Below are 27,621 nucleotides of genomic sequence, written 5' to 3'. Positions count from 1 at the left end.
GCATTTCAGTGTGGGCTGCTATTACTGGGGCGACTAAAGGAAATGGTTGGGGTGTGATAAGCAAGAAGAGAGAAAAAGCGAGTACTCACCAGAGGTTAATTTCAGAAGGTGCTCGGAGAAATAACGTCAATTAAAATTTATTTTATATATATATATATATATATATATATATATATATATTTGTGTGTGTGTGTGTGTGTGTGAATATATAGTCAATGTTCTTAAAGAAAAAAAAACTGAGTTCATCGATGCATACACGTGTTCCAAAATTGGCTTCACACACGTGCGTCTGGAAGGTTCCTTTTTCTGTGTGCGGGTGTGTGACCACACGTGTTCCAAAATTGGCTTCACACGCGTACGTCTGGAAGGTTCCTTTTTCTGTGTGCAGGTGTGTGTGTGTGTGTGTGTGTGTGTGTGTTTCAGAATGAAGTTTGGGATTCTGTATTGATTCTTAAAGTAACTTTTTTGTTGTTACAGAATAGTTTTTAGACCAGATTTTATTTTAGTCATTTATCTGGTGATTTTTCTTGTTTGTTTGTTTTGTTTTTATAGCCTTATATAGCGTGAACCGTTTCACAAAAATAGAAAAATATATATATTATCGGCATTTCTTGGAAAGCGGATTTATATATACTTTTTGTAAGGTTCTACTGTAGTTTTAGAAAGGCCTTTTCTTCTTTTTTTTTTTTTTTACTCTGTCACGTTCTCATCGTTTTTATTTTTTTTTGTTCATTGAAGATTGCGTGTATATACGCACGTCGGGCGTTCACCAAATTATGGCGGTTACCATAAATTTTAACGAGGTTTGAAAAAGGGTCACCATTTTCGTCGGTCCCCTTTTTGGGGCACCTCCGACATTAGAAAGAGAACAATAGTGCTGAAAAAGAACGGTTGCAAGTAGAAACCCGTTTGTTGTTTCTACGGTAGTTTTTTAAATCTCGGAACTCAATCAGTGCTTCTAAGGAACAAAATCTTAACGTGAATTCCGCTTGACCAAACGCACCATTCCGAGATTTAAAAAACTACCGTAGAAACAACAAACGGGATTCTACTTGCTTATTCTCTGCTCCAACAACAACATGGCGAAAAAAAAAAAAAAAAAAGAAGACATACTGAAGATGAAAGTTCCTTCGAAATATATTCATTAATTTCAATATAAATTTCAAAGAAAATAAATGTCTGTTTATTTTGTAATAATGCATTGTTTTGGCTTCAAACGTATATAATACGTATTTCATTTTATTCAAATTCAACCAGCGCTTCTAAGGAACAAAATCGTAACACACACACACATATATATATATATATATATATATATATATATATATATATATATATATATATATATATATATATATTCAAATAAATAATGTAAAAATTTAAAATATTTTATTTATGTTATAAACAAATCAGAAAATTATATATATATATATATATATATATATATATATATATATATATATATATATATATATATAATTATAAACCTCAAATGACCTTGTAACAATGTATGTAACCCACTTTCTGGTTTATGACATCCGGTTGCGCATGCGCGCATAAACATTAACCCATAACAACATAAACAAATAAACACAAATCGCTTCTTTTGCAGATTTTGACCTGCGCACTGAAATATTAACGTTATTATTTCGAAATTATTATTTAACATGGGAAAAGTGGATTTTAAAATAACTTCAACGAAATACAGGAATGAACGATGTAAAAAAAAAAAGCAGACAGTATTAACAATTGTTTATTTGGATAATTTAAATGCGAAAAAAACAAACAAAAGAACAATTGGACGCTGAAATATTAACGTTATCATTTCGAAATTATTATTTAACGGGAAGAGTGGGGTTTAAAATAACTTAAACATAATACAGAAATGAACGATGTAAAAAAAAAAGAAGAAAAAGCAGATATATCAAAATTTGAATTTAATTATAATAAGTATTATGGTATCTGTTCAGTGTGCATTTACCTATAAGAATGGCCAATCACTTATAATTCAGTAACTGTAATTTTTTTTTCAAAAATAATCAATTATAATAAACAGAACGACTCATAGAAATCTATCTACATTCTTTTTCATTTTAATATACTTTCATAGAAATGTTTCTGTTATGTAAAAAAACTATTTTCTTTACGTCACAAGTGTCACGCTCATACATGAATTCCATAGCTAATATAACATACTGACCCAACGGGTCACGGGTAGTCTAGTATATATATAATTTTCCGATTTGTTTATAACAAATAAAATATTTTAAATTTTTGTCTTACTCAGAAATCTGAATCAAATACTGAATTAAACTTTATATTTAATCATAGGAATAACATGTTCTTATTCCGTAAACCATGATTAATTACAATTATTTAAGACCTCACCACTGACAAAACGAGAGCAAACTCCATGAATTAAATGAATTCGATATTCTGTAGAGATTTCCAAGTTCCATAGAAAGGTTCCTGAATTTGATAAGATGTATCTGAAGAAGGTCATAGTTACATCGGCTGAAACGTTGTGAGAATAACATCCAAGATGAGAACAGTAATCCGAATAATATAATTCAATTAATGAATGAAACACGAATAAAAGATGTCACAAGAGGCATAAATGTTGGTGGGATTATGTAAATAACAGCATTAATTTTGAAGGTCAATTACTTACTTAGGGTCAATGTTGGTCGCTTCACTATTGAAATGAAGATTTGAGTAATGATCTTTCATTTTCTGACAATATTTGTCGATATCAATGCCAATAGTTTTGTCACGGTGATCTTTGTTGAGTCTATATTGAGCTTTTCTGTTACACCTGAAACATAAACAAAAAATTATTTGAAATTAAACACGTGACTGTAGGCTTAAAAATAATTATATTTATCTAAAATTAATATTATATATTGTAACGTAACCCATAAATTGGATTACGTAATTGATTAAAAATTGAAATATTTAATTTCGGGCCAACGAGAAATGTATCGTTTTTTGTTATTTTATTTTATTTTATTACCGAGGCAAATGAACATAGTTTCCAAGAGAGAAAGAAAAAAGAGAGTATAGAAAAAAAAAAGAGGGGGAGGCTAAACCTAAAAAGAGAGAAAAAGAGACAATGAGTATAGAAGAGAAGGAGAGAGGTGGAAGAGGCGTCTATTACCCAGGCTAACAGGTGGCCGATGACTGGGTCATTTGCTCAGGAACCCATCGACCCGACCCGTGTGGGTTGCTAGGCAACGAAGAATAAAGGAAAGAAAGGGCTAAGAAATGTACTAAGAAGAGAAGAAAGAGAGAGAGAGAGAGAGAGAGAGAGAAAAGAGGAAGAAAGACATTTTCGTACAGGGCAGTTACTACATGGCGTGCGCACGTGGAAATTTTTCCTTCACCCAGCGACAGATGAACGAAGATGTGGATACACCTCCCTCCATCAACAGCGAAAGGAACGAAGTAACGCCTGGGAGGTACTCCATCAACAACAAAAGAAACGAAGTAATGCCTGGGAGAAACTCCATATCAACAGCGAAAGGAAAGAAATAATGCTTGGGAGAACAAGCTGGCGTTGTCGGAATACAGGATGTTAATTTCACAAACACAGGAGACAGAATACTCCAAGAATAACCGATATATTTAATGGATACAATATGAATACCGCATGCTACGAACTGTAGACCGAGACGAATAAAATGAAGGTTAAAGTTCACTTTGAAAGTTGAAAAAAAAAAAAAAAACAAACAAAAGAGAAAAGAAACATAAAAAAAAACCGTGAGTTACCTCTCTCTCATATATTTAAGTCAACGAGTTCATATTGCCATTGTTTCGTTTGGACTAATATATTTTCTTATATTTCTCGTTGGCACCTTCAAATAGTATACAAAGATACCCCTCCCCATCTTTATAATTTTTTTTTTTTTTTTTTTAATTTTTACTTAATCTCATTATCCCCTACCTACCGTAGTTTAATGTTTCATAATAAAATTTAATTTCGAAAATATTATCACTGGTGTTTTTGTTTCGTTACTTCTCCCGTTTTTTGTCGTGTTCGGTTTCCGAGTCTGTTTTCTTTTTACCCATGTCACATGTGCGATAAAATACTTGGGTTTTGTGTTCCCATAAATTCCCTTGTACACCCCTTTTTTGCGACGTGTTACAAAGATAAACGATATTTGCTTTTTGCTTTTATCGTAAGTTTCCTTTCATACCCCTACGTCTATTTGTTACGTAAATCCTCACCTTTTATGGCATATGCTACACTATATATATATATATATATATATATATATATATATATATATATATATATATTCAATATGAAATAGATGATGAAATATTTCCCAGCTTTGGGAGTGAGTTATGTTTAAAAATTTTAAAAAGAAAACAAACATTTCTTTTAATTTTTCTAATTATCCACAAGTTGCAATTAACTCAGCAAGTGACTTGTATTTTAGTAAGTTTCTATCTAGCATTTTCACCCTCTCTCATTGTGTGATGTTTGGTCTTCTCGCTCTAATTTTATATGGTACTCTCACTTCCATGGCTCTCTCTCTCTCTCTTTCTCTCTCTCTCTCTCATTTTATTAACAGTCAAAGGTAAATAATAAAGAAAAGAAAAAGTAAAAGATTGGAATACTCCATTTTAAACAAAAAGGAATATCATAAAAATAGTTATATTATTTTACTCATAGCATAGAAAGAAAGAGAGAGTATAGAGAGGAGGGTTGAGGGATGTAGCGATTGACTGATTTTTTATTATTATCTTTATTGTTTATATCTCATTGGTTTTATTTAACTTCTCTGTAGAAGAGAATAAAAAACAGAAATTGTTGAATCGAAATATATATACACGTACATAATCGACTGATTTGTGTGACTGATCCGTAAGCTTTTCAAAATTTTAATGTATATAGTTCAGATTTTACAGTAAATTTCTATTTTTTTTTTAATTATTCTTTAGTTTGAGAGATGAAAAATGTTGAAGAGGTCAGTGCTTTGGTAGCAACATGATATCAAAATTGAAAGGTTAATTTCGGATGATAAAAACTGCACAATTGAAAAATGGTCTCAAATTCAAGGTCTAGCTCCATGTACATTAACTATTTAATATAATTACTTTTTGAAAAGACAATTTTCTTTGTAATTTTTGTTTAATAAAAATTAACAAGAGTGGAAACAATTTTTTTCAGTTATTTTTTAGCTCCTTAAGTTAAATATGATTATCTTATAAAATAATATTATTACATAAAGTAATATTGTTAAAATGCATGGATATTACAAAAAAAAGAAAAGAAAAGATTAATCTAGTACAATTTAAATGTAATTTTAATTAATTTAATGGCCTCAAATCCATGGTCGATCTTTACTTTAATTGTAATATTATAATCACTTTTAATGTAAGGAGTTAAGCAACTGTTGTCTTAAAAATTAATTATAATTAATAATTAATGTATATAAAAATAGGTAAACCGTGGATTTGAGACGATTTTTCGCTTGTGGACATTTAATGCCTCAAATTCGTCTTTTAATTTGATACTGTACTGCTACCAGAGCACCTATAATCTTATATAAAGTGTAAGTAATATAGTAATTAGTAGATAGACAGGAATTACAAATATCGATTTTACTAACATATTATTAAATGTTAAAGAGAAATCATGTTACCAACCGAAGCTGTTCTTTGGCTTGTTCTTCGGTACGAGTCAAAAGAGACTGAACACCGTTTATGATTTCAATCTCTTTAAGCAACTCTTTCTGAACACTATCATGGACCAAGTCGATACCTAATCGACGTTCTCTGAAAAAAGAAGAAAAAAAAGAAAAAGTTATATCATTGATTATATTTTTTTAATAGATTGATCAGAGAAAAACGTTTACTTAGTTGCCGATAAAACCTGTCCATTTATGTCACAAATGATAATAACTGTTCATATTAGTTTGTAAATATATACTTACATCCCTATTAACTCCTGAACAGGCTGACCATTGTTTAACTTTAGATCAAGTGTTGAATATATTAACCAACTAGATACTGGCTTAGATCAAAGTGTAGTATATACACTCATATTTCATCCTCTCTCTTCCAGTACACCCAAAAATATTGGGGAAGGCTGAATGATCCTGTTTGTTGAAAAGTGTTGAGTCTCTGACAATCAAACAACCTTAGATCGCAACCTACCTGAGTTAAATAAAAAGTTACAAAGTTTATTAATACTAACTGAATTTATCAGCGACCCATTACATTAAAATCATTAATATATATATTTCTATCTCTTCTAATTATGTCTTTTTTGTTAAGTTCAGTATTTAACTTACAGTAAACTAGTATTACGATTCAATAAGAATGGAGCAAGATGTGAATAAAACGAATATGTCAATAATCCATCAATGTTTATGAAATGAACCCTTGCTTTTTTTATGAAAAAAAAAAAAAAAAGAATGAGAAATCATAATTTAAGTAAACCTAAAATAAAAATAAAAGCAAATAAAGAACTTGTATTAAAATAATAAAAGTTAATCACCTTAGTTGATTTTTCTTTGAAGGTGATTATTTAAGAATGTCTGCATATTACCAAATTGCCAGACAGGATTAAGTAATCTATTGCAAATGATATATCTTTCAAAGGGATAAATTTGTTTGAAGTAGCTGAGTGTAGCTTGTTACAGTTTTGAATAATAATGCTGAGCAATTTTTCATGGTCGAAGGTGGTACCCCTAGTGTGAGACTCGTGGTTTACTTTTCAACGTCTGCCATAGGTGACTTTACCAGTCAATATTTATGATGGAATCAGCTGATCAGATTCTTTTAAGGAGGAAGAACCCGGATGTACTTATATTCATTACATCACCTTCCCCTGAAATTTAGCTTTAATAGTTTTTTTAGGATGTGGATCAATTTTTTTCTAAATCTTTTTCTTCTCAATCCTCCTTGCAGTGGTGACGTCGAACACACTGATACTTCTGGCATCGAGTTTTGGAATACGCCCATTAGAGAATATTGACTCCAATACCTTTTGCACGGAAATTTGCTTCCTTTTATGTCATATATAACATTTTGGTTACTATTTCTTCTTCTTAATATATATTTTCAGCCCAAAGTTCTGGAAAATAAAAAAAAAAACTGCTACATGACTTATGGACTGCAATCATCTGTTTTTCTTTTTTGATGGTTCCTTTGCCGGAAATGGTAACAGCCTATCAAATACAGAGCATAGTTTTCTTGCAAACATTAAGGCTATAAATGTGATGTATTTGGGTTTAGCATGATTCTGTAAGCTGCCAAAACTTTCTGAATATTATTCTCATTTGTGTCCATGCCTTGATTCTTCTTTAGAGCACATTTAAATGTGTCCACAAATTTTTCCACCTGTCCGTTTGATTTTGGGTGATATACTGGCATTGTCAATAATTTACAAAATTCCTTAAATTCTCTTCCCATGAACTGGGTTCCATTGTCACCGACTAAAGTTTTCAGGAGTCCAAGATGACTAAAAATTTAATTGTGTTTATTATATTTGCTTCAGTTGGATGTCTGCACTCAACAATTTCTGGACACTTAGTGAAACTATCCATGATGATCAAGTAATACGATCCATAGTTGATATGCAATCAAGTTCATGGAACATCTATCTTTGGCCAGGGTTAAATCTTTACTGGTGAATCCCTTGCTGCCAGTGGGCATCCTCTGTACTGTTTGACCAAATTTTATGTGTTGGTCCACCCTTAGCTAATAAGTATAACTTCTCATTAAAGATTTCATTCATGAAATCCCTGGATGGCTTGTGTGAAATTCTTTGAGAACTTTTTGCAGAGTAGCCAGCATTACCACTCTATGTATAATGATATTTTTCCACATATTTCCTTTTTTTTAGTGTTCTCATTCAATAACACTTGCTTTTTCAATTTATGTATTCTCTTGTTTTACAATATTTAAACACTTATATCGAGTATGAGACAGACCTTCTCTTTTATCGAAAATATTTGACAAAATTTCTATTGTTTCACTAAATGACATATTCTTCAATTTTTTTTTTGGAAGGATTAAATTTAGTATTTTCTTCTGTTCTCAATTTTTCTAACAATAGTGTGATTTCTTTCTTGGTCAGACTATTGCTTACATAAATATATGTATAAATATATATATGTAAATATGATTCTGAACCTACAAAAATAAAATGAAAACGTTGAACCAATATCCAGGTCAGATTTAAATTCTGAGAATGAATTTGAAATACCTTCAGCAAGAAAAAATCCTTGAGCCTGGTGATTTTGTGATATAACTCCAATTTGTGTAGACAATAACGTTTGAACAAACAAGAAGGAACAGATTCTGTAAGAATTAAATAAAAAACTTTTTTTATACGTTCTTCTTTTTTCTTACATTCTTACTTTTTTTATACATTCTACGTTAATGTTTTTTTTTGTTTTTTAACTTATGAGATTTTTTTGAATCGTTTGTCATTAGACTTTTTTTTAAAACTTGCGAGTTCATTTCAAATCCTCTCATCACTTACATGTCCAACAAAAAGGTTATATTTGTTTGAAGTAGCTGAGCGTGCTTTGCTAGAGTTTTGAGTAGTAATCTGGTGAATCACTTCACTGAACGAGTGTTCATGATCAAAGTTGGTGTTCCTAGCATGAAGCTTGTGGTATACTTTTCGATTGTCTGTCATAGATGGCTCCGCTGGTTGGTATTTATAGCTTAACCAGCCAATCATATTCTGATAATGAAGAAAGAACCCGGATATACTATATATAGTATATATATTCCTTATATTGCAGAGGGTTGAAAAGTAACAGTGCCAATTGAATATACAACTAATAAAGTAGCCACAAGGCAAGAAAGTGATAGCAATAGCAAAGAGAGATAACAAACACAGATGATCAGTTAAAGACGATGTGCATCATGTTTTATTTTTACCAAGAAAAAAGGTTAAATGAATGGCATTGGAGATCGTGTATCAGGATTAGCCAGAGTGAAAACGGGCGTCTCACAGTGTTGAAATTATTGTGGCCTAAGTTAGAATGATGTGCCTCAGGTTGATCTAAATCGTATAGACAGGATCTGATACTGGAACTAGTAGCCTGACATCAGAAGGCACTGGAACATGTAGCTGGACGTCAATGGGCACTGGAACTGGTAGCAGGACATCAGTGAGTACTGGAGTGGGTAGCAGAACCTCAGTGGGCATTGGAACAGGTAGCTGGATGTCAGTTGACACTGGAAAATGGTAGCTGGATGGTAGTAGGCACTAGAGCAGCTAACTGGACGGCAGTGAGAACTGGAAACTGGTAGCAGGATGCCAGTGTGCACAAAACTGGTAACTGGACTTCAACAGGAATCGAAACTGGTAACCAGACATGAAGGGCTGCAAGAGCTAGTGGCTTGTGAGCTGGAGCTGCTGGAACACTGGATGCTGCAGGAGTCGCTAGCTGTAGAAAGGGAGTTATAGTAGCAAAAAGTATAGTTGGTATCACATTAAGATAGTTTGTTGAAAGTTAGCCCTGAAAAGACTGTTTAAATTGCATTATTTGTTTGTGGTATTTAGCCCTAAAAAGGGCTGTTTGAACTACTGCTGCTGAATTTCTGCAGGTGCTGGGCTCAGATGACTTGACTAGGAGTGTCAAAGTCACATTTCAGGAGGCTCCTAGCTCCCTTGCCATGTTGCTTTATTTATTGACAAAGTTAGAGAAAGAGCTCTTCTATGCAAGTATTTGTAATCTCCTTTCACCTATGTGTAGAATTTAGTATGAGATTTTAATCTAATACTGGTTGATATTCAGGGCATATAAAACATGCCTCTCAAAATCCTATATTTATGTTTTCTGATCACAGTCAAGCAGAATCTAAAAAGTAAAAAAACTTGATGTAAGCAACTTTTACTTACTCCTTGCTCAGGCATATTTGTTATTTTCGAATATGACAACATGTGTTCTTTCTGATTGTATTTATAAGGCGCATAAAATATTCATCATGTCTGTAATTCTTCTATCGGGTATTATATCGGGTATTCCATTATACATTCCGTAACCCACTTTACATTCATTTTCAAGAGACTCTTTATCTGTGAATAGATATATGCAAATCCAATTGTTATTTTTTATATTGTTATTGTATCTGGTTTCTTCTGACAACTATGTGTTAGGCACGATAACAACATGCAGAGTAGTGACAAGATTAAGACTACAAACCTGTTGGCCAAACACTGTTTGGCGATTTCCAAAGGGTCGTTGCATGCTTCCAATGCTTTGCCAACACGATTCTTAAAGGCTTTCAAATTATCAATTTCTTTGCTAATGCCATCCAATTTTTCATCAAGTTCCTGCCTCCAAAATGTCAGGTCTTTTAGGCGCTGATCTGTAAAAAACAGATGAAAGACTAAGTATGTTAGGGTTGAATGATTTCTAGCAACCTAACTTAAAACAAGTTAAACATACCGGAACTAGTTATAAAGCTGTTTAATCATTGCCTTAAGAAGAAATGCTTCCCCACACCCTGGAAAAGTTCAGCAGTCTGCCCTATATTTAAAAATTCCGGAGATTGCTCATCTCCCTTTCAATACAGGCCAATCAGTCTCCTGTGCATCAGGAATAAGTCGCTGGAATCTCTGAAAAACAGAGAAGTATTCAACCACCTCCGCAAAAATAATCTGCTCAGTGACATACGATATGATTTCCATTCTGTGAGATCTACAGCTAATGTACTAACTGTAATATCATTGGATTAGTGAATCTCTCCACAGGGGCTTTGTTTCTAGAGCAATAGCTCTTGACATATCAAAGGCATTTGATAGAGTATAGGATAAAGGTCTACTTCACAAGGTCGCCAGCTATGAAATACCTGGAAATTTCCTCTCAATTATTAAATCCTTTCTCTCTTATAGGCTTATAAGAGTAGTCATTGATGGGCAGAAATCAGAAACTCATAGTATTAACACTGACATTCCTCAAGGTTACATCCTTGACCCAACTTCTTCCTAATCTTCTTCAATGATCCCCCAAATCACATTCATTCATTTACATTTATACATGCGACAACACAATTTATGGTAATACTTCAAAGCAATGATCAAGATTTTTTTGATTCTCACACTTTTGATCTTGAGAACATGGTGCAATGGTGAAAGAGGTGGCTGGTTAATTTTAGTGCATGGAAATCCAAGCTTCTCTCCTTTTATCATAATTGCTCTGATCCCCATCACACCCCAATTGAGACGAATGGCTCCATGTTTTGACAAGCTTCTGGGACTGACCTTCATTCCTAATCTGAAATGGAACACATACATCAAATCTGTTGCCAAGATAGCTGGGAAAATGGTTGGATCGCACTGTCAATGCAATTCTCTATCTGTGTTAGAGCCAGGTACGCCCTAAAATGGAGTACTGTGGCCACATCTGTGCAGGAGCTGCTTGATGCGTCCTATCCAGTCTTGATAGTTCAAAACTGGCTTCAAAATCTAGTAGATAATGCCCTTTTCTCTTCCCTGCAACCTCTTTTCCACAGAAGGGACGTTGCGAGCCTGTCTCTACTCTCATTATTTTCATGGCAAGTGCTTGACTGAGCTCCAATCTATGGTCCCTCCTTACCAAACTTTTACAAAAACACTCGTCTATCTACAACCACTATATACGATTTCTCTATCTGTGCCTAAATCTAAATGCAGATTCCATGAAAAAAGCTTCTTTCCCAGAACTGCCCGCCTGTGGAACACTGTGGCGCTGACCTATTTCCCAGTTGAATACAACATAGTAGCCTTCAAGTCCAATGTAAACAAGTTCTTGTTAAACAGTCTCCATAAATAATCGAATTCTATCCAATCATTAACATTACTACACTTAACGATTAACTACTTTTAACGATTACTCACTACCACCTTACATTCATTAACCCTAACTTAACTAGTAAGTGGTGACTCACAAATAAAGAAAAACAAAAAAACTTTAAATGGATTTTAATCTAATGTAACATGCAAAGTTATATCTTGAGATTTTAAAAGTTACACCTAAATAACATTTACGCTGACATATCAAACTCTGATTCTAACTAGTCAATTTTCATTTGTTATTGTTGTACCATCTTATTGGCACTTTGCAACAGTTTGTTTTAAAAATGATGCAGTGCTACTCAATTATAATAAAAAATGAAAATCATCAAGAGAAATAACTCTATATATATGTGTGTGTGTGTGTGGGTGTGTGTATTAAGAATATAAACAAATTGTTGTCTTTTTTATAAATAAGATTATATGTATTTTTCTGTATAAGTTTAAAACTTGTGCAAAACTAACTAAATAAATAAATAAAGCTTAAAATGATTTAACTGTACCATGGGCAACACTGAGTAGGTACAGGTAGTTTAAAAAAAATATTTCAAGTGAAGTTAAAATCAATTCAGATTGAAATAAAAGGAAACTGTTGAAAGAGATGAAAAGAAAACATTTTCATTGTTTTTTTGTTGAATAACACTCGACAATTGTAGATATTTTGTAGACATTATTTAATAGCTTCATTAGATGCATGATTGACAGGTGATGAACTGACGTCAGTTGGACTCCCATTTAGAAATAGATAATAACTGATTAACTTGTAGGGAAAATTTGAAGTTGTATTTCAGTTGCAGCCTATATAGGTTCTTGTACTGTAAGGTCCTGGTAGATAGGGGCGTTTAGATACATTGTGGCTCTTCTGAACATCGATCAGAAACAACTTATAATTAATAAAATCGATACACATTAATTAATTAACGAAGAGATAATTAAATTTGAAGCTAAATAAAATCTCAGTACATTTGCAAGTTTGTGGGTCAATATTACTGTGGTTGATGTCATGATCTTAAACCATAAAAGGGTTCATCTTTGCCTGGCATGCAAGTTGAATATTAAAGAAATGTTTAAATGAAGGGTTGCATTTGCTTTGACTTGTGTTTTTATTTGAACACCCGTAAACTAGAGATTCCGGAGGTGTAGTTATGCAAATAAAGTTATTATGTTGGATTTAATTGAATAAAAGAAAGAACATAATTCGCATTCAGGACGTCAGCAATTTATTTTCTGAATTTGCAGAAAACAGAAAAGGAGAAAAAAAGAGAATGGAAAGAAAACGCAAAGTGATCTGTAAGTCATATCATTTTGGACTGAGCCAATAAAACGATTCTTTTCATTTAATTCAGTGAAATTAACCTTTCACAGTTTTATTGAAGTCAGAGTGAAAACATTTCACTAATAGATATTCACTTCCCCTCTCTTTCTCAGTCACCTAAACTAATCGATTGTAGTTTTAACGATATTGTATGATTCTGTGTTAGCAATCTATTATCTAATAATATCTGGTTATGTTAGCATGCTACAAAAAGCATCTTTGATGATGAGGGTCATTGTTTGTGTGGGATTGATGGTTATTCCAACAAGATAATGCTGCAATCTACACTGCAGGACGGACCTTGAACTTTCTACAAGAAAATGGAGTCCATCTCTTGGGACATCCTGCATGCTCACCGGACTTGAACCCAATTGAAAATGTTTGGGAATGGATGACAAGAGAGGTTTATCGAAATGGTAAACAATATTCAACAAAAAATTAACTCCATGAAGCCATTTTAAAAAACTGGAGCAGGATCTCCTGTACCTTAATGGAAACCCTAATTTCTAGCATGCCTCAAAGAAGTTTTGAAGTCATTAAAAGCAGTGGGGGTAGAACTCATTATTACGTTTGATTGTTGAGTGTTTTCATATACTTTTCATACACTTTTTGTACAATTTAATAGAACTTTTGTCTCTGGTCTTATAATTTTGATCATGTGTAAAAAGCCTAATTTAATAAAAATGCAAATTTTTTAAATAATATTTTTGGAATGTACCTTTTTGTTTCCATAACCTTTTAGATTATAGTATTTGTAACCTTAAGTCGGAAGAGTTTAAAATCTATCCTTAAAAAAAGGTTTCTTTTTAAAGATTTTTAAGTGGTCTTAAATTTTTGATCAGCAGTATATGTTGATCTGAATGTAAAAGTTAGAAACTGCATGAACTTTCTTGTCAATCTGATATATATATATATATATATATATATATATATATATATATATATATATATATATATATATATATATATAGCTTAGTGAGTTAGAAGAAGAGAGTGAGTTCAATTCTATAAGAGGAGACTTATTGGGATAACATAAAGCTCAACAAGTTTCATTGGCGCTTATATAGGAAAACAGTAAGAATGGAAAATGAAGTCACAAAAACTATATATTGGTAAATATAGAATGGTTCATTTATTCAATAACGATATGGGCGGTAATTCTATTTTATCGGTATGTAAGATGCATATTATCTATGCAGGCAATAAAATACCCTTCCATAGATAATATGCATCTTACATACCGATAAAATAGAATTACCACCCATCCACACTATACCCCCTGAGCCTTAAAACATTTAAGACTATGATAGAGACTCTATACACTTTTTTGCATTATACTCTATATAATACGCTCCTCCTTTATCTTAGAATTCGATATAACTCCCCCCCCCAATATCATCTATAATTTTATTGATTTATTTCGTTCCTGATGAATCCCACACTAGACGTTGCATCCCCATTATGTTACCTAGCATCGTCTCTACTCTTCTGATGAGAAGCATTAGGCTTCGAAATGCCTTGGTATAAAGAGTCCCCTCTATTCCCCAACTCAATGTTTGTATACCCTTATTGAATAAAAGAACCAATCTATATTTACCAATATATAGTTTTTGTGACTTCATTTTCCACTCTTATTGTTTTTATATATATATATAATGTTCTTAAAGTTATAATAGCTTCATATCAAACATATGTAAATTACACATTCAGAATAATACTTAGAATATATATATATATATATATATATATATATATATATATATATATATGATTGAGAAAATAAAAAGATATATCTATTATTTAAAAAAAAATTAAAAAATAATGAATGTTCGATAAGTAACACTTGCACTTTCGAATCGTCTTCAGATGCCAAAAGACAATAAAAAAAACAAACACCTGGAGAAAATAAATAAAAAAAAAAAAAGCAGCAGCAGAGAACTTGATATTTAAAGTAGTGAGACATCAAAAAAACAGTTACTACTAGACTTGCCATATACTGCGGCTGACGTAATTATATTTACATCAATCGCACATATACTCACTTATGCATCTGATAATTACCAACATTTAAAACAAATAAACATAACTCCCCCTCCTCAGATTTCAGACAAATATTAGTTAATAACATGAACATTTTATATTTTGAGACTAATTTTAAAAAAATAAAAATACTCGAAGCTTCCTTTCTTAAAACTGAGCAACCTAGAAAAAATAACGTATGAAATGAGAACCATATTTTTAAATGTTGAATATAAATACAATTTATCCTGTGACTTTAATCCTGCCATCATAGAATTTAAATTGTAAATGTTCTTTTAGAATAAAAACAAATACACAATGACAAAATACCAAATTAACTGTCGATGGATTTATTTCAATCATAGGCACAATGTTCCTGAGTGAGAAGATAAAAATCTGGAATGCAAACCTCTATCCCCATCTTGTCAAAACAATGGATAATCATTATACTATGATTGGTATAGCGTGGAAAGCCCAACATTACCTAGATCATAGTGTAAAATCTGATGGTATGACTTCACACAACACCGTGTATTACAAAAACAACAATAACTTCATCAAAGAAACTCACTATTCAAAACAAATGAGGCAACTCAATTCAGCAGACAGCCTTATTGACACCAGACGAGCATCTTCAACCAACCCAAACAGGGTCACCCTCAGTCACATGAAGACCATCAGCACACATCAAATATCTCTGACTGCTAGAACTATCTCAGGGTACGACTTTGCCTTCATGGATGCAACTGCCCATATCAACACTCACTTCACACTCAAGCACAGGCATATCACAGCAACAGATGACAACATACCATCCATAAAGGATCAGGATTTTCTACTTCAGTCAGGACGAAATGTGATGCCTTATTCAACTCACTCTAATACTGGTCATCACGTCTTCAGTTTCCAAAGACTTGCTCACCATTCACTGCTCATCCATTCCACTTTTAACATCAAGGACATAAGTTTCTCTGGCATCGCAATGCTAGACTCTGGATGCTAAACCTGCATCATACTAATATCTCAGCTACCTAACGAAACTAAGAAACACTGCTCTGACATGTGAGTGAAAAGGATCAAAGGCAGCATCACCGCCCTTAACAAACTGACTTGTGACATCATTATCAGCAGTCTAGGATTGCTTATGTTCAACAAAGTCAACGTAATTATAACAACCCAAAATACACCAATCTTAATCAACCAAAATATCCTATGTCACAACACATTGAACTCTTAACTAATTAACAACCAGAAAACAACTATAGAATTCAGATGTACACTTGTTTCAGGATAAACAACACACACAGTCAATATCATAGCACTAACATCGTCAATCGATGATCCTATGTATGGTGACTAACCAACATCATCCAGAACTACCTGACTATGGAAACACAGCCTGACACTCACACTCTAGAGTAATAATCAATCTGGCTGAAGCATAGAACGAGGCCTTCACTACTGCCTGAAATGATCTGCTCATTCACTACATCGACATCATTGGCACCGAAAACAGCAACAAAGGCACATTCATCCGACCCATTCATATTCCAACCAATGGCCAGTCTCACAGTCAAAAACAACATCTGATCATTCAAACCTTGGAAGTTAAAGTCGCCTTTGAAATTAAATGTGTGGTGAATGAAGGTATCATTGAAAACTCCAACAACTCCAAAGGTTTTAATAGTTCAGAATTTGCTGTACACAAAAAAATAAATCGATCTGCATAGTCACTAACTTTAAAAAAACTCTTAACAAGATCTTAGTCGACTGGACCCTTACCAAATGCCAAGGATCGGCCACTTGTTCAATAAAATTGGCAAAGGCAACATATACTTCGCTTTCTTCAATCCACATAGTGACTACTGGCAAATTGAAATTGAAAAGCAAGACCGATACAAAATGGTATTCATATGGAAAAAACAATGCTATTAATACCCTTACCTCTGCTGAACAAATGATCTTGTTGCATAACAGAAACCGAGCCACGAACGCATCATGTGACAACATTTCGTCCTATATCGACGACAACGAAAATTCAATAATAACAAAATATGAAGATGGCAAGAAAAGATCTCATGCCATAGATTTGTCTTAGAATGCGTTGAAGGCGAATCTAATGCATGGGTCGACATGCTAAGTTAAGGTTGTGAACAAAAGAAAACTAAAACTCTGAATGACCCTACACTTCATGCTAGATGGTTCTAACGCGCACATATACATCCCATTTTGGTGACTCAATAAATTTAATGACTTACATCTCATAACCAAGATACACATGCTACAAAACATTCACATCCAAAAAATCATCAGCACTGCATTCTTCGCTAACTATTCCACCATTCTTACTGAGAGAATTTGTAACCACTACACTTGCAAGGACAGAAACTGTTAATGGACAGACATTCTCAAATTTTTTGTTTTGTCTATGAATGTCATGACCAACAAAACCACTGATGTCTTCCTGTATTATACAATCGCCATCCATCACCCCAACATCGTCCCATGTACACTTTATAGAAAAGAAATCAAACGCAATGATCTGGGAGCAGATAGTATGCAAATTAACTCCCTGCTGAAATCACCCTGGCCAATGATGAAGCTGATCACAAATGAAAATATCGCAAGTTACCTCACTCACAAAGACCTGATACAAGTAGGTGACAAGGTTTCACTTCATCAACTGCAGTCAACTACAGCCCAATCATCCCAGCTGCTTGGGGTAGGACACTTCACAATTACAAAAACAAACAATATGATGTGGCAGGTGCAAAATGAAAATGTTACAATCTGGATTCAGAACACCCACATCTGACACCGGGCTTCATGCCAACCACACCTTTCTAACACAAACCTCTCACCCTCACCATGTGACAACCATCAATGCTACTCCCTACAACAGCCTTCAAATAACCCAGCACTTAACCCTGAACAAAATCTTACGGCATCCTTACAAGATGACAAAACCAAACTAGTCCCAGCAAGAATAACAAGAGAACAACTTTCCACACGCTTCAAGGACTTTATTATAAACTAAATTAAACGACCTAATACTACTTTATTATAAACTAAATTAAATGACCTAATACTACTTTATTATAAACTAAATTAAATGACCTAATACTACTTTATTATAAACTAAATTAAATGACCTAATACTACTTTATTATAAACTAAATTAAATGACCTAATACTACTTTATTATAAACTAAATTAAATGACCTAATACTACTTTATTATAAACTAAATTAAATTACCTAATACTACACACAATAAACACAGACTGTAAATCTGACCGAGATTTGGGGGAGCCTTATTATAAAACAAAATAATTCATATCTTCCCCAATTTACAGAAAAAAATGTAAGTTAGTAATGGTGGTACCGAAAAAGGAATTGTGCGTAATTGGTCAGTGTGAAGATGCCAGAGATTGTTTTTTTTTTCTCCATATTGTCGATTTGGAACTGTAATTTAGTTTTGCAAGGAGAATTTGTAAAGGACTTTGTTCCTCTTATTTTAAGTTCGAATGAGGACTATTATGATTTCAATAGATTGGCAGGACATCCTATTGTGGAAATAACAAATTATAAAAAAGGCTTGGGAATGTAATTATGATTGGAGACTGTCGGCTAATGTCTGGGGTAGTCAAGTAAGTGTTTTTTGAAGAGATATCACCTCACTGAAAAAATGTGACATTGAACAATCACCACTTCCCTATCATTGTGTCAAATCTATCATGTGTCTACAACTATGCCTGTGTGTTCTATATAAATAGAAATGTTCAGCTCAGCACAGACATTCTAGTTCACAGCTTCAGGTCAGCCAACAACGTACTTGACCCAACAGTCAGCAGCATGGCTAACTGATCAATAGGAAGAACTGCTAACCTTATATAAATTTAATCCCTTTGTATTTTTCTTGTGACGACATGTTTATTTATAACACCAATAACACCAACTTTGCCCTCATAAGGGGCCAGGTAAATAGGGACTCTGAGTTTGATCCTAAGTGACTGTTCCTGCCCCCCCCCGCCCCTTCACGATACCAAAGTGGGTGAAACAATTAATTGTTGTTTTACTGACCAAACTTTCTGTTGACATCATTCTGTGTTTTCTTTGCTTTTTTCTCTGTCTCCTCTTCGAGCCTGAGAGATTCAGCAATAAGTCTCTCAGCATTTTGTCTATCAGCATTGGCATTGGTATATTTGGTCAAATTAGAACAGGTCCATTCTGAATGGGTGAATCTAGGTGGAAGTTCAATCAGTCGAGCCATTTTGTTAGGCAACTAAAAAGAAAGAAAAAGAAGAGCAAAGATGATTATAATGAATAACTTTTAAGAGATTTGTTTGAGGGAAGAGACCCAAATTTGACCCTGGCTTTTAGTGAATTAATTATAGAACTAAAACCTTTGTTATCACACTTAGTTGATGGAAGGAGTTTGTCCAATAGAGTGGAGTGATAACACAAGAAGCAAAGATATTTCCAAGCATGTCACCAAAAATTGTAACCGTTAGAATATAAAATACTAGCAGGGAGACTTAATGTTGACCTGGAATGAATAATTAAAAAAATGGAAATACCCATTTTTCAATCAAATCAATTGATTGCCTGCTCTAGTTAAGGAGGAAGCTTCATATGCCTCCCCGCAGTGACTTAGTTCATAATATATTGTAGTCTATATTGCACTGTAGAGAATCTACTGTTAATTTTATAAAATTGCCTGTAAATAATGGCTTTGCTTAAAGTTTAACATTCAAAAGTCAAGTATCATGGTTCAGTTGTGCTCTAAACAGCAAAACTTCATTTCGAACGCTCTCGTCTTATCAAAGAACTGATGAATAAAATTATGAAATTATTTTTACATAATTACTTGAATTAAAGTTAAACATACAAAAGTCAAGTATCATGGTTCAATTGTATTCTAAAACAAAACATTTGATTTTGAATGCACTCCTGTCATATAAAAGAATCTACAGTTGATTTTATAGACTGGGTCCTTCTGCTTGTGTGGTGATAAAACTTCTCAAATGCATTTGTGATATTAGTTTGTATAAAAGTGTTAACTTTGGTCAAAATTGGACTTCCTTCTTTAATCAGATTTCTTTGATTATCATTTTTTGATACTAATCAGATGCATTCCAAGACAAAACCTATGTATAAATACTCCCAGACAGATCAAGTACCTTTGTGTGAAATTCCAAAAATATCCGCCTGGCCATTTTCGAATTCATGGGGAAAGAACTCTCTCACTCTCACTCTCTCTCTCTCTCTCTCACACACACACACACACACACACACACACACACACACACACACACACACACACACACACACACACACACACACACACAAAGTTCTTTTTATATAATAGATAGATAGAGATAAAGATGCATACCTTTTCAAAATCAAAAAAAAACATTTTTCTGAACTTTTTCTCACTGTGGTTCTTTTATGATTATAGTGATTTTTATATTTTTTCTGACATTTTGAAATTTTTACTAATTTTTTTTTATTTTTCAATTTTATTTTCTGACTTTTGAAAATATTTATCACCTTTTTTTATTGTTTTCAGACTGTTTGAGTCCTTTGCATATACAGTGTGATGATGTATGGAAGAAAAATCTGGCTAGTGAGGGTTGAGGATATGCGTTGCATGGATAAAAATTATACAAGTATGATATGGTGCATATATAATGTGAGTCTTAAAGACAGACTGATGACTCCGAGAAAAATTTTATCTGAATAGTACAAGCAGATGTGTTCTTAATTAGAAACTTTGATGGTATCGCCATGTTGAAAGAAAGAATGAGATTGCTTGGGTTAGAAGATGTAGAACAGGTAGCATAGCAAGGGGTCAGTGCACAAGTGAAAGCCAAGGAAAAACATGGAAGGAAGTAATAATGATATCTCACATCCATTATTATTACTTCCATGGATAAAACCTGGCCAGAGATTAGTTTGAAAGTCAATTTTTGCTAGCATTCAAACAGACGTTAAATCAATAATGTTGAAGAAGAAGAAAATAACAGTAAAAGAAGAAACCCTTGATTGACGTTTAGAAGTAAAACCAACATCAGAAATAATGGCAAATTTTATCCATACAAAAGTAATTAATTTTATGGACAACTTGTTAAAAACATTGAAAATGAAAAGTTGTTAAAAATGGAGAGTTCAGAGTGCTCCATGAACGTTTCAGGTTTTGTATGTAAGGGGAATTTGATCAGACATGTCTATTTCAAATGTCACTGTATGAGTTTGTATGCGATAGTGGATGTAAAATGAGAAAGCATTGTAGATGCATATGTATAGCAGTGTGGTGCCAATGTGCTCAGTTAGCACTGTATAAAGTCTCTCATTATGTGTGTGCTACTTATTAAGAACCTTTAGTAATCCCAAAGGACCTAAATTAGATTGTAACATATGTACAAGCATTGTGTCTAAAAGAAAACTACCAAAAAAAAGAAAGACAAACACTGTGTTTGGGTTTTTATAGCATGCGCAACATTTCAGGAGTGAATATCTCGTGCAGAGTTGAAAGAAACTGGTAAACTTTTTTCTGATAATAGTCCATATACCATTGTTGCTTTTCACAAATACATTTCATCTTAATGTATCATCTAATTCTTGTCGATCCTGGATATGACTTTAAACTATATCCAGTGGTGAGGCCCCAGCGTGCGGGCTTTGGGGAGTGTGGAGCCACCCTTTAATTGCCACTGCTCTCAGGTCCACTCTGATCCGAAATGGTAGTACTTGTTAGGGTCCCAACTATGGGTTAAATAGAAACCGACTTGAAAACAACAAATATATTCTATTAAAAATTTTTTCTTCAAAATCTTTGGATTCGGCATTAAATATCCTGAAAAGGGTTGATATGCCATAAAACAAAACCAACCTATTCTCGTCAACTCATCTCATATCAATCTCGCACTATTTAATTTCTTTCACAATTCATTCATATCATTTGATCTAGCTTCTTTCATTTGTAACTATGTTCATATATTTACTTTATTGATATAGCATTCACTCTTTTGTAGTATGCACCACATCTCAAACCATAGCAGATCATGTACAATACTTCTAGACGAGATCACATAAGATGGCTAGCCATTAATTGTTCCATAACAACAATTTGTGAACTAGAGAGCATTTTGTTTGCTATAAAAAAACGTTTCTTTGGGAATTGTTCAAGGAAAGGAACCCAAATCCTATACTAGATTTTAGTTAAAACCTTTGCTTTCACACCAAACAGGTGGCAGTTTGTCCAACAGAGATGAGTGATGTTAGACAGCCTATGAGTATAGACCAGTAAGAGCACCTCCCCATTGTCCAGCTTAGACATACTAGACCTTTGTAAAAGGTAGTAGCTATACCTCTGCTGCATCAGTAACTATGGTAATGACACAATGAGGATAACTAAATTGCTAAACAACAGAAGTAAGAGAAACATAGTGTATGGCTGCAGCCATCAGTTTTTATTTCTGCTTCTCACTGTTTTGTTTGCATCCATTGATCTATCTCTAATCATATTTATATCTATGTGTGTGTAATTACCATTCTTCTGTTCACATCTATTATGGATCATATTTACTTAATCAAGGTTGTTTACATAGAATATTCAAATCTATAGTGCATATTTTTATAAAACATTTTGTCACAGATGTAGATTACTCTATTATGACCATGTGGAGCCATAATAATCTGATAGACATAATAGTCATTTTCTAAAAATTTTCACTTGTCAAGAAACATTTATCCCTAAGCGAATGAGATCAGCTGAGTGCAGTGAAAAAATGTTTTGGATCTACAATGTTGTGCAAAAATTATGTTGCTAGTTTATGCTAGTTATTTACAAGAAAGAAAAATCCCTGTGCGTTTTTAGTGTCTCATTTGAACAACATGTCCTAATTTATTTGGATTTTGAATGCATCTTTCATGCAACTTTAATTATTTCCATTTCCAGAATAATGTCTAAGAGTTTTAAACTTCTTAAGCCTAATAGTGCATAAGCAGCCCAGTTTACACCAGGTTGCATGGACTGGTTATTATGCTTTATATGCCAAATATCACACCAGAGACGTTAACAAGTTGATTTCAGATAAATAATAATGAATCAAAATAGAGGAATACTAAAGAAATCAAGAAGAGTGCAAAGATATTCTAAGCTAACATATCAACATGTCAATATGTCAACATTTCATCATGTCAATATGTCACATTTTAACGTCAATATTACAATATGTCAGCATTTTAACATGTCACATTTCAACATGTTGACATGTTAACATGTCAACATGTTAACATGTCAACATGTCAATATTTCAACATGTTAACATGTCAATATTTCAACATGTTAACATGTTAACATGTCAACATGTCAACATGTCACATTCCCATGTCAACACGTCAACATTTTAGCAAAATAGTGTGTCACTTCCTATTCTTTTTAACACTTACATTTATTTGGTTTATCCTGTCCTTGCAAGGAGGCACATAAATAAGACTTGTGTCAGCAACAGGTTTACAGAAATAATAATCTTTTTCATGCAATGTAAAAGTAACATAATTATTGAACATGTTCAAAGCAAAGAAACCATGAGTTTTAATGAATAGTAGTACGCATTTATTAATACGACAACAAGACGAGCAAAAACAAATAGAGTGTCTATGCGACTTGGCAAAATTAATTTGCTAGTTCAGTTGAGTCCTAAACAGTCGAAATTTGAAATCTTTTGGTGTTTTAATTATTTGTATATTTTTTATGTTAAAAAAATTAGAAATAGAAATTTAATCAAGAAAAGCATCTTCTTTTCTTTGTTATTGTTGCTATTAAATTTGGAACATACCTTGTGTAAGTTTCTCGTGGGGTGAGTTAAAATGCTTCATTGCTGGTAGCATGAGTGGAGTTGGATTTATGATGGAATAGTGATTTCCTTGGGGAACTTTAGTCTCTGCAATTACTTTTCACCAAAGAATTGACTTCACAATTATTTAATTGTCTTTTCCAAAATTTAGAGCAAAAATGCGATGTCTGCTTCTTTGTGAGAAGCAAAATTTATTTTTCTTTTCTCGGTGTCTAAAACCACTATTGATTTAGCAAAGACCAGTTTTTCTTCCTACTTTCTTCCATGTATAGTCTTCCTGCTCCTTTTTCAAAAACTGATCCTTCTTTTTCTCTTCCACTTCTTTTCTGGGAACTTCCGGCTCTTTATGTTTGAAATTCATAATACAATCTCAAATTAGGAGAACATATGCCAAGAAGTCTCCTATTGTAATTTCTGCATGTAAGGGGCAAACTATGTGAATATAACACTGTTTCAATATTGTAACTGTGCTGTTAAAATGAAACTAATTTACAGTGAAGACCAAATAAGTTAATTCTAACTGGATTCATTAGTGATGTTGAGTCATGCTATACACTAGTGGAAGGCAATATGTAGTATATGGATAGTCATGCAAAATGTTCATATTGGAGTGTCCAGAGCTACCAACAATGATGAACCTGATAAACACTTTTTCAGACAAGATACTAAAGGAAATCTACAATTTATGACTATTGTGATGCTGTGGCTTGAGCAGAACCCAGTGCCTTATCTGTTTATCTGTGTAAGCAGCCCTTGGAGATTCAACTCCTAGGTTAACAGGTTGGAGCCATCTGTTAATTGCTATAATACTTATAGACCTTGGTTGAGTTAGCTATACGTCCACAAGTAGATATCAGGGTGGATGCATGTGTGTGTTGGTCGAATGATAGATTGAAAGCAAAAACCACGCAAAAATGGGAAAACAATTATTGTTTTGGTTAAGATTGGTTTTCGAGCAATAAGAAAATGTCAATTTGCTATAAAATTTTGATTGTTAACAAAAAGTGTCAACCCAGAGGTTGACCCCATTAGATCTTAGCTAAGAATCAGGACATGAGATTGCATTTGTCCTTGGAAAGCATAGTTGAGATGCAACCAGTCTGGCATAGACAGTTGACCAATCTTCCAGTGAGAGTCAATGTGGCGAGTGTTGATTGAAGGGAAATTGCATCTCTCGAACTGACCACAACCTTAGTATAAAAAAAAATGGTGCAGCCGTTTTTCTTCAGAAAAAGTTAGTACACTTAGTGAGAAAGATTTTGATTTCAGTATTTGGTTTTCTGTTAAGTTGGATTCAACTGCAGATGCATCGATGATTTCATAATTTTTTTTTTTTTGCTCTTAGTTTGTCAGTTCTTTTCAGAATTTTACATTTTCATTGTTGTTTGGTTAGTTTCCAGATCTTGTTTTGAGATCCTTTTGTTTTTATTATCATCCTTTGGCTTGACTAATAAAAACCTCAAGCATCTGAAGGATAGGGTTTTCGTGCAAGGCTTCTGCATTGTAGTCACAAAACTACTCTTACAGAGCCCAATGCACCATATTTCCCATTTGTAGGCGAATTGGTTAATCGACTTGTGTGAGAAAAAGACAAAAAAGCATAGTGACAAAGAAATGGGATTACAAAGTGATATCCCTCTTAAGTAGGTTATTGTTTGAGTAGTGACCAAAGTGTGCCACTATGGTATTATAAACTGTCATAATCTACACACACACACACACACACACACACACACACACACACACACACACACACACACACACGCAACAGCAACAACAACAACAAAGCTTCTTTCTTAGAACTGCACACCTGTGGAACTCTGTTTAGTCTGCCTGCTTCCCACCTGACTACAACTTGGATGTCTTCAAGTCCAACGTTAACAAATTACTAATGAAACGCCCCCTTAAGTAAACACTTCATCAAATATCCACACTAACATACTGTATTTGCAATAACCCTTATCCCTGAGTGGCTTCCGGGCCTTGATAAGTGGTGACCACCGTGTAAAAAAAAACAAACAAAAAAAACAACAAAAACACAAAATATGACTTTTTAAAATAATTAATTTCAATAGACTTTTGATTCCAAACCAATCAAACATAAACACAATCAATTTACATGTGAAACTTGTAGCAGAAACAAATGGGACTTTTTTTTCCCTCGAATCAATGCCTCTCCCCTGTACTATTCAGCCACATCTTAACCAGTCAGGGGTACGGTGCTTTGATACTTCCTATCCCCAAAGGAAATCGGCCAGCATCTGGTTTGAAGAAGAACAACTCATTCTTACACTGAGGGACTCCAAATGGAACGGACCTCCTTTTCTTCTCTCTCTCTCCACCTCGGTGTTATCTCTACGGTATCGACGATTCAACTGGAATAACTACCACGATAATACCAGGTGCTGGAGTCCAGCTTTCTACAAGGAAAATACCACATTCTCCTCAATAAACCCTTTCTGTGTTACATTTTTTGAAGTTGTTGCGTTTGTTATTTCAGAAGCTTGTAATCACGTCGGGGTCACCATTTCAGAAGCTTGTATTGAATTCTTTATTTTATTAAGGTGTGCCCTAAAAGCATTACAAACCCTAAAAACTCTTTGGATTGTGATTGATTCGGTGGGGAATTAATTCTATTGATTTGTTTTTTTTTCTAAGAACGACGCCTGCTGTAACAATATTCCTTCATAAATATAGTGCGTCTGTGGTCAAAAAAGTCTTTACGCGGTGAGGGAGCAGGAAGCCACCCAAATGCAACTTTGATGTTTTCAGTACAGTCGACAACTCAGCAGCAGTAGTTCAAACACTAACTTTTCCACACTACTTATGCAAACCACAAACTACTTCTATGCAACTACTACTGCCTGCCTACTCTATGAAACTATCCTTTCTTCAACCAGAGGACTCCAGACTTCCAGCACCTCCTGCAGCCCTCAAGAGCATTCTTGTGCCTGTAGCCACCAAGCTACTTCTTTCAGTGCCAGTCAACATCAGGCTACCCATTCCAGTACTTACTAACGTTAAGCTGTTCCATTCCAAAGGCTGATCCTGATTTACTTGGACTGACCACAATCTTTGGCACTGTTTTACAATTTGTCATTGTTCTGAAGGAGACAACTCTCCTTTACTAAGAGATTCGTTCGTTTTTTTTCATCTCATAATTTCGAACACTCAAATGAACGATATTTTTTTATTAAATCAAAACATTAAAAAAAGAAAGCTGCGGCGACTTTTTTTAATTGTTGACAACATTAATGATACAAAATATAGTCTTTACGCGACTATTAAAGAATCGTTTCTGTTTTCATATTATAATTTATGATGCTAAAACTAACAGAACAGCAGACCTGAAAACATATAAAAGTTGTCATTTTAAGGTAAGTAAAAATTTACTATTTGCATATTGATTGTTACATTCGCAATATTTCGGTTGATGTAACCTTCAACCTTCTGCAGATGCATTTTATCCAACTCGAGCCTATGCAGAATTTCGGTCAGACTCGTGGCATAACAGTTAAAAGTGTTGATTAACAATTAGGGTACTTATGCACTTATGTTACCGTACTGAAATAATAATTTTATTATTTAGAAAGCCATTCTTAACATTATTCTGGT

General features: G+C 33.5%; 1 protein-coding gene and 1 long non-coding RNA gene across 6 annotated transcripts in view; both read right to left on the bottom strand.

The window, feature by feature from the left end:
* LOC145255718 (tektin-1-like) overlaps positions 1-27,621 on the bottom strand; it is a 58,483-nt gene that overhangs the window by 25,417 nt on the left and 5,445 nt on the right. For all 5 annotated transcript variants that reach the window (XM_080114313.1, XM_080114315.1, XM_080114316.1 and 2 more), the window contains 4 exons: positions 19,226-19,427; positions 10,179-10,344; positions 5,656-5,784; positions 2,672-2,815 (listed from right to left, as the gene is read on the bottom strand). In XM_080114313.1, coding sequence (XP_079970439.1) covers positions 2,672-2,815; positions 5,656-5,784; positions 10,179-10,344; positions 19,226-19,427 — 641 coding nt within the window. The remainder of the gene's footprint in view (positions 1-2,671; positions 2,816-5,655; positions 5,785-10,178; positions 10,345-19,225; positions 19,428-27,621) is intronic.
* On the bottom strand, positions 8,870-10,171 carry LOC145255720 (uncharacterized). The gene is made up of 2 exons (XR_013863895.1): positions 9,875-10,171; positions 8,870-9,419 (listed from the first exon to the last, which is right to left on the bottom strand). It is a non-coding gene; the product is annotated as an uncharacterized LOC145255720 (long non-coding RNA).

The sequence above is a fragment of the Euprymna scolopes genome, chromosome 31 (assembly GCF_053919585.1).
Source record: "Euprymna scolopes isolate OS-2025 chromosome 31, ASM5391958v1, whole genome shotgun sequence".
In the NCBI taxonomy this organism is placed as follows: Eukaryota; Metazoa; Mollusca; class Cephalopoda; order Sepiida; family Sepiolidae; genus Euprymna; species Euprymna scolopes.
This window is presented reverse-complemented; position numbering and strand designations above follow the sequence as displayed.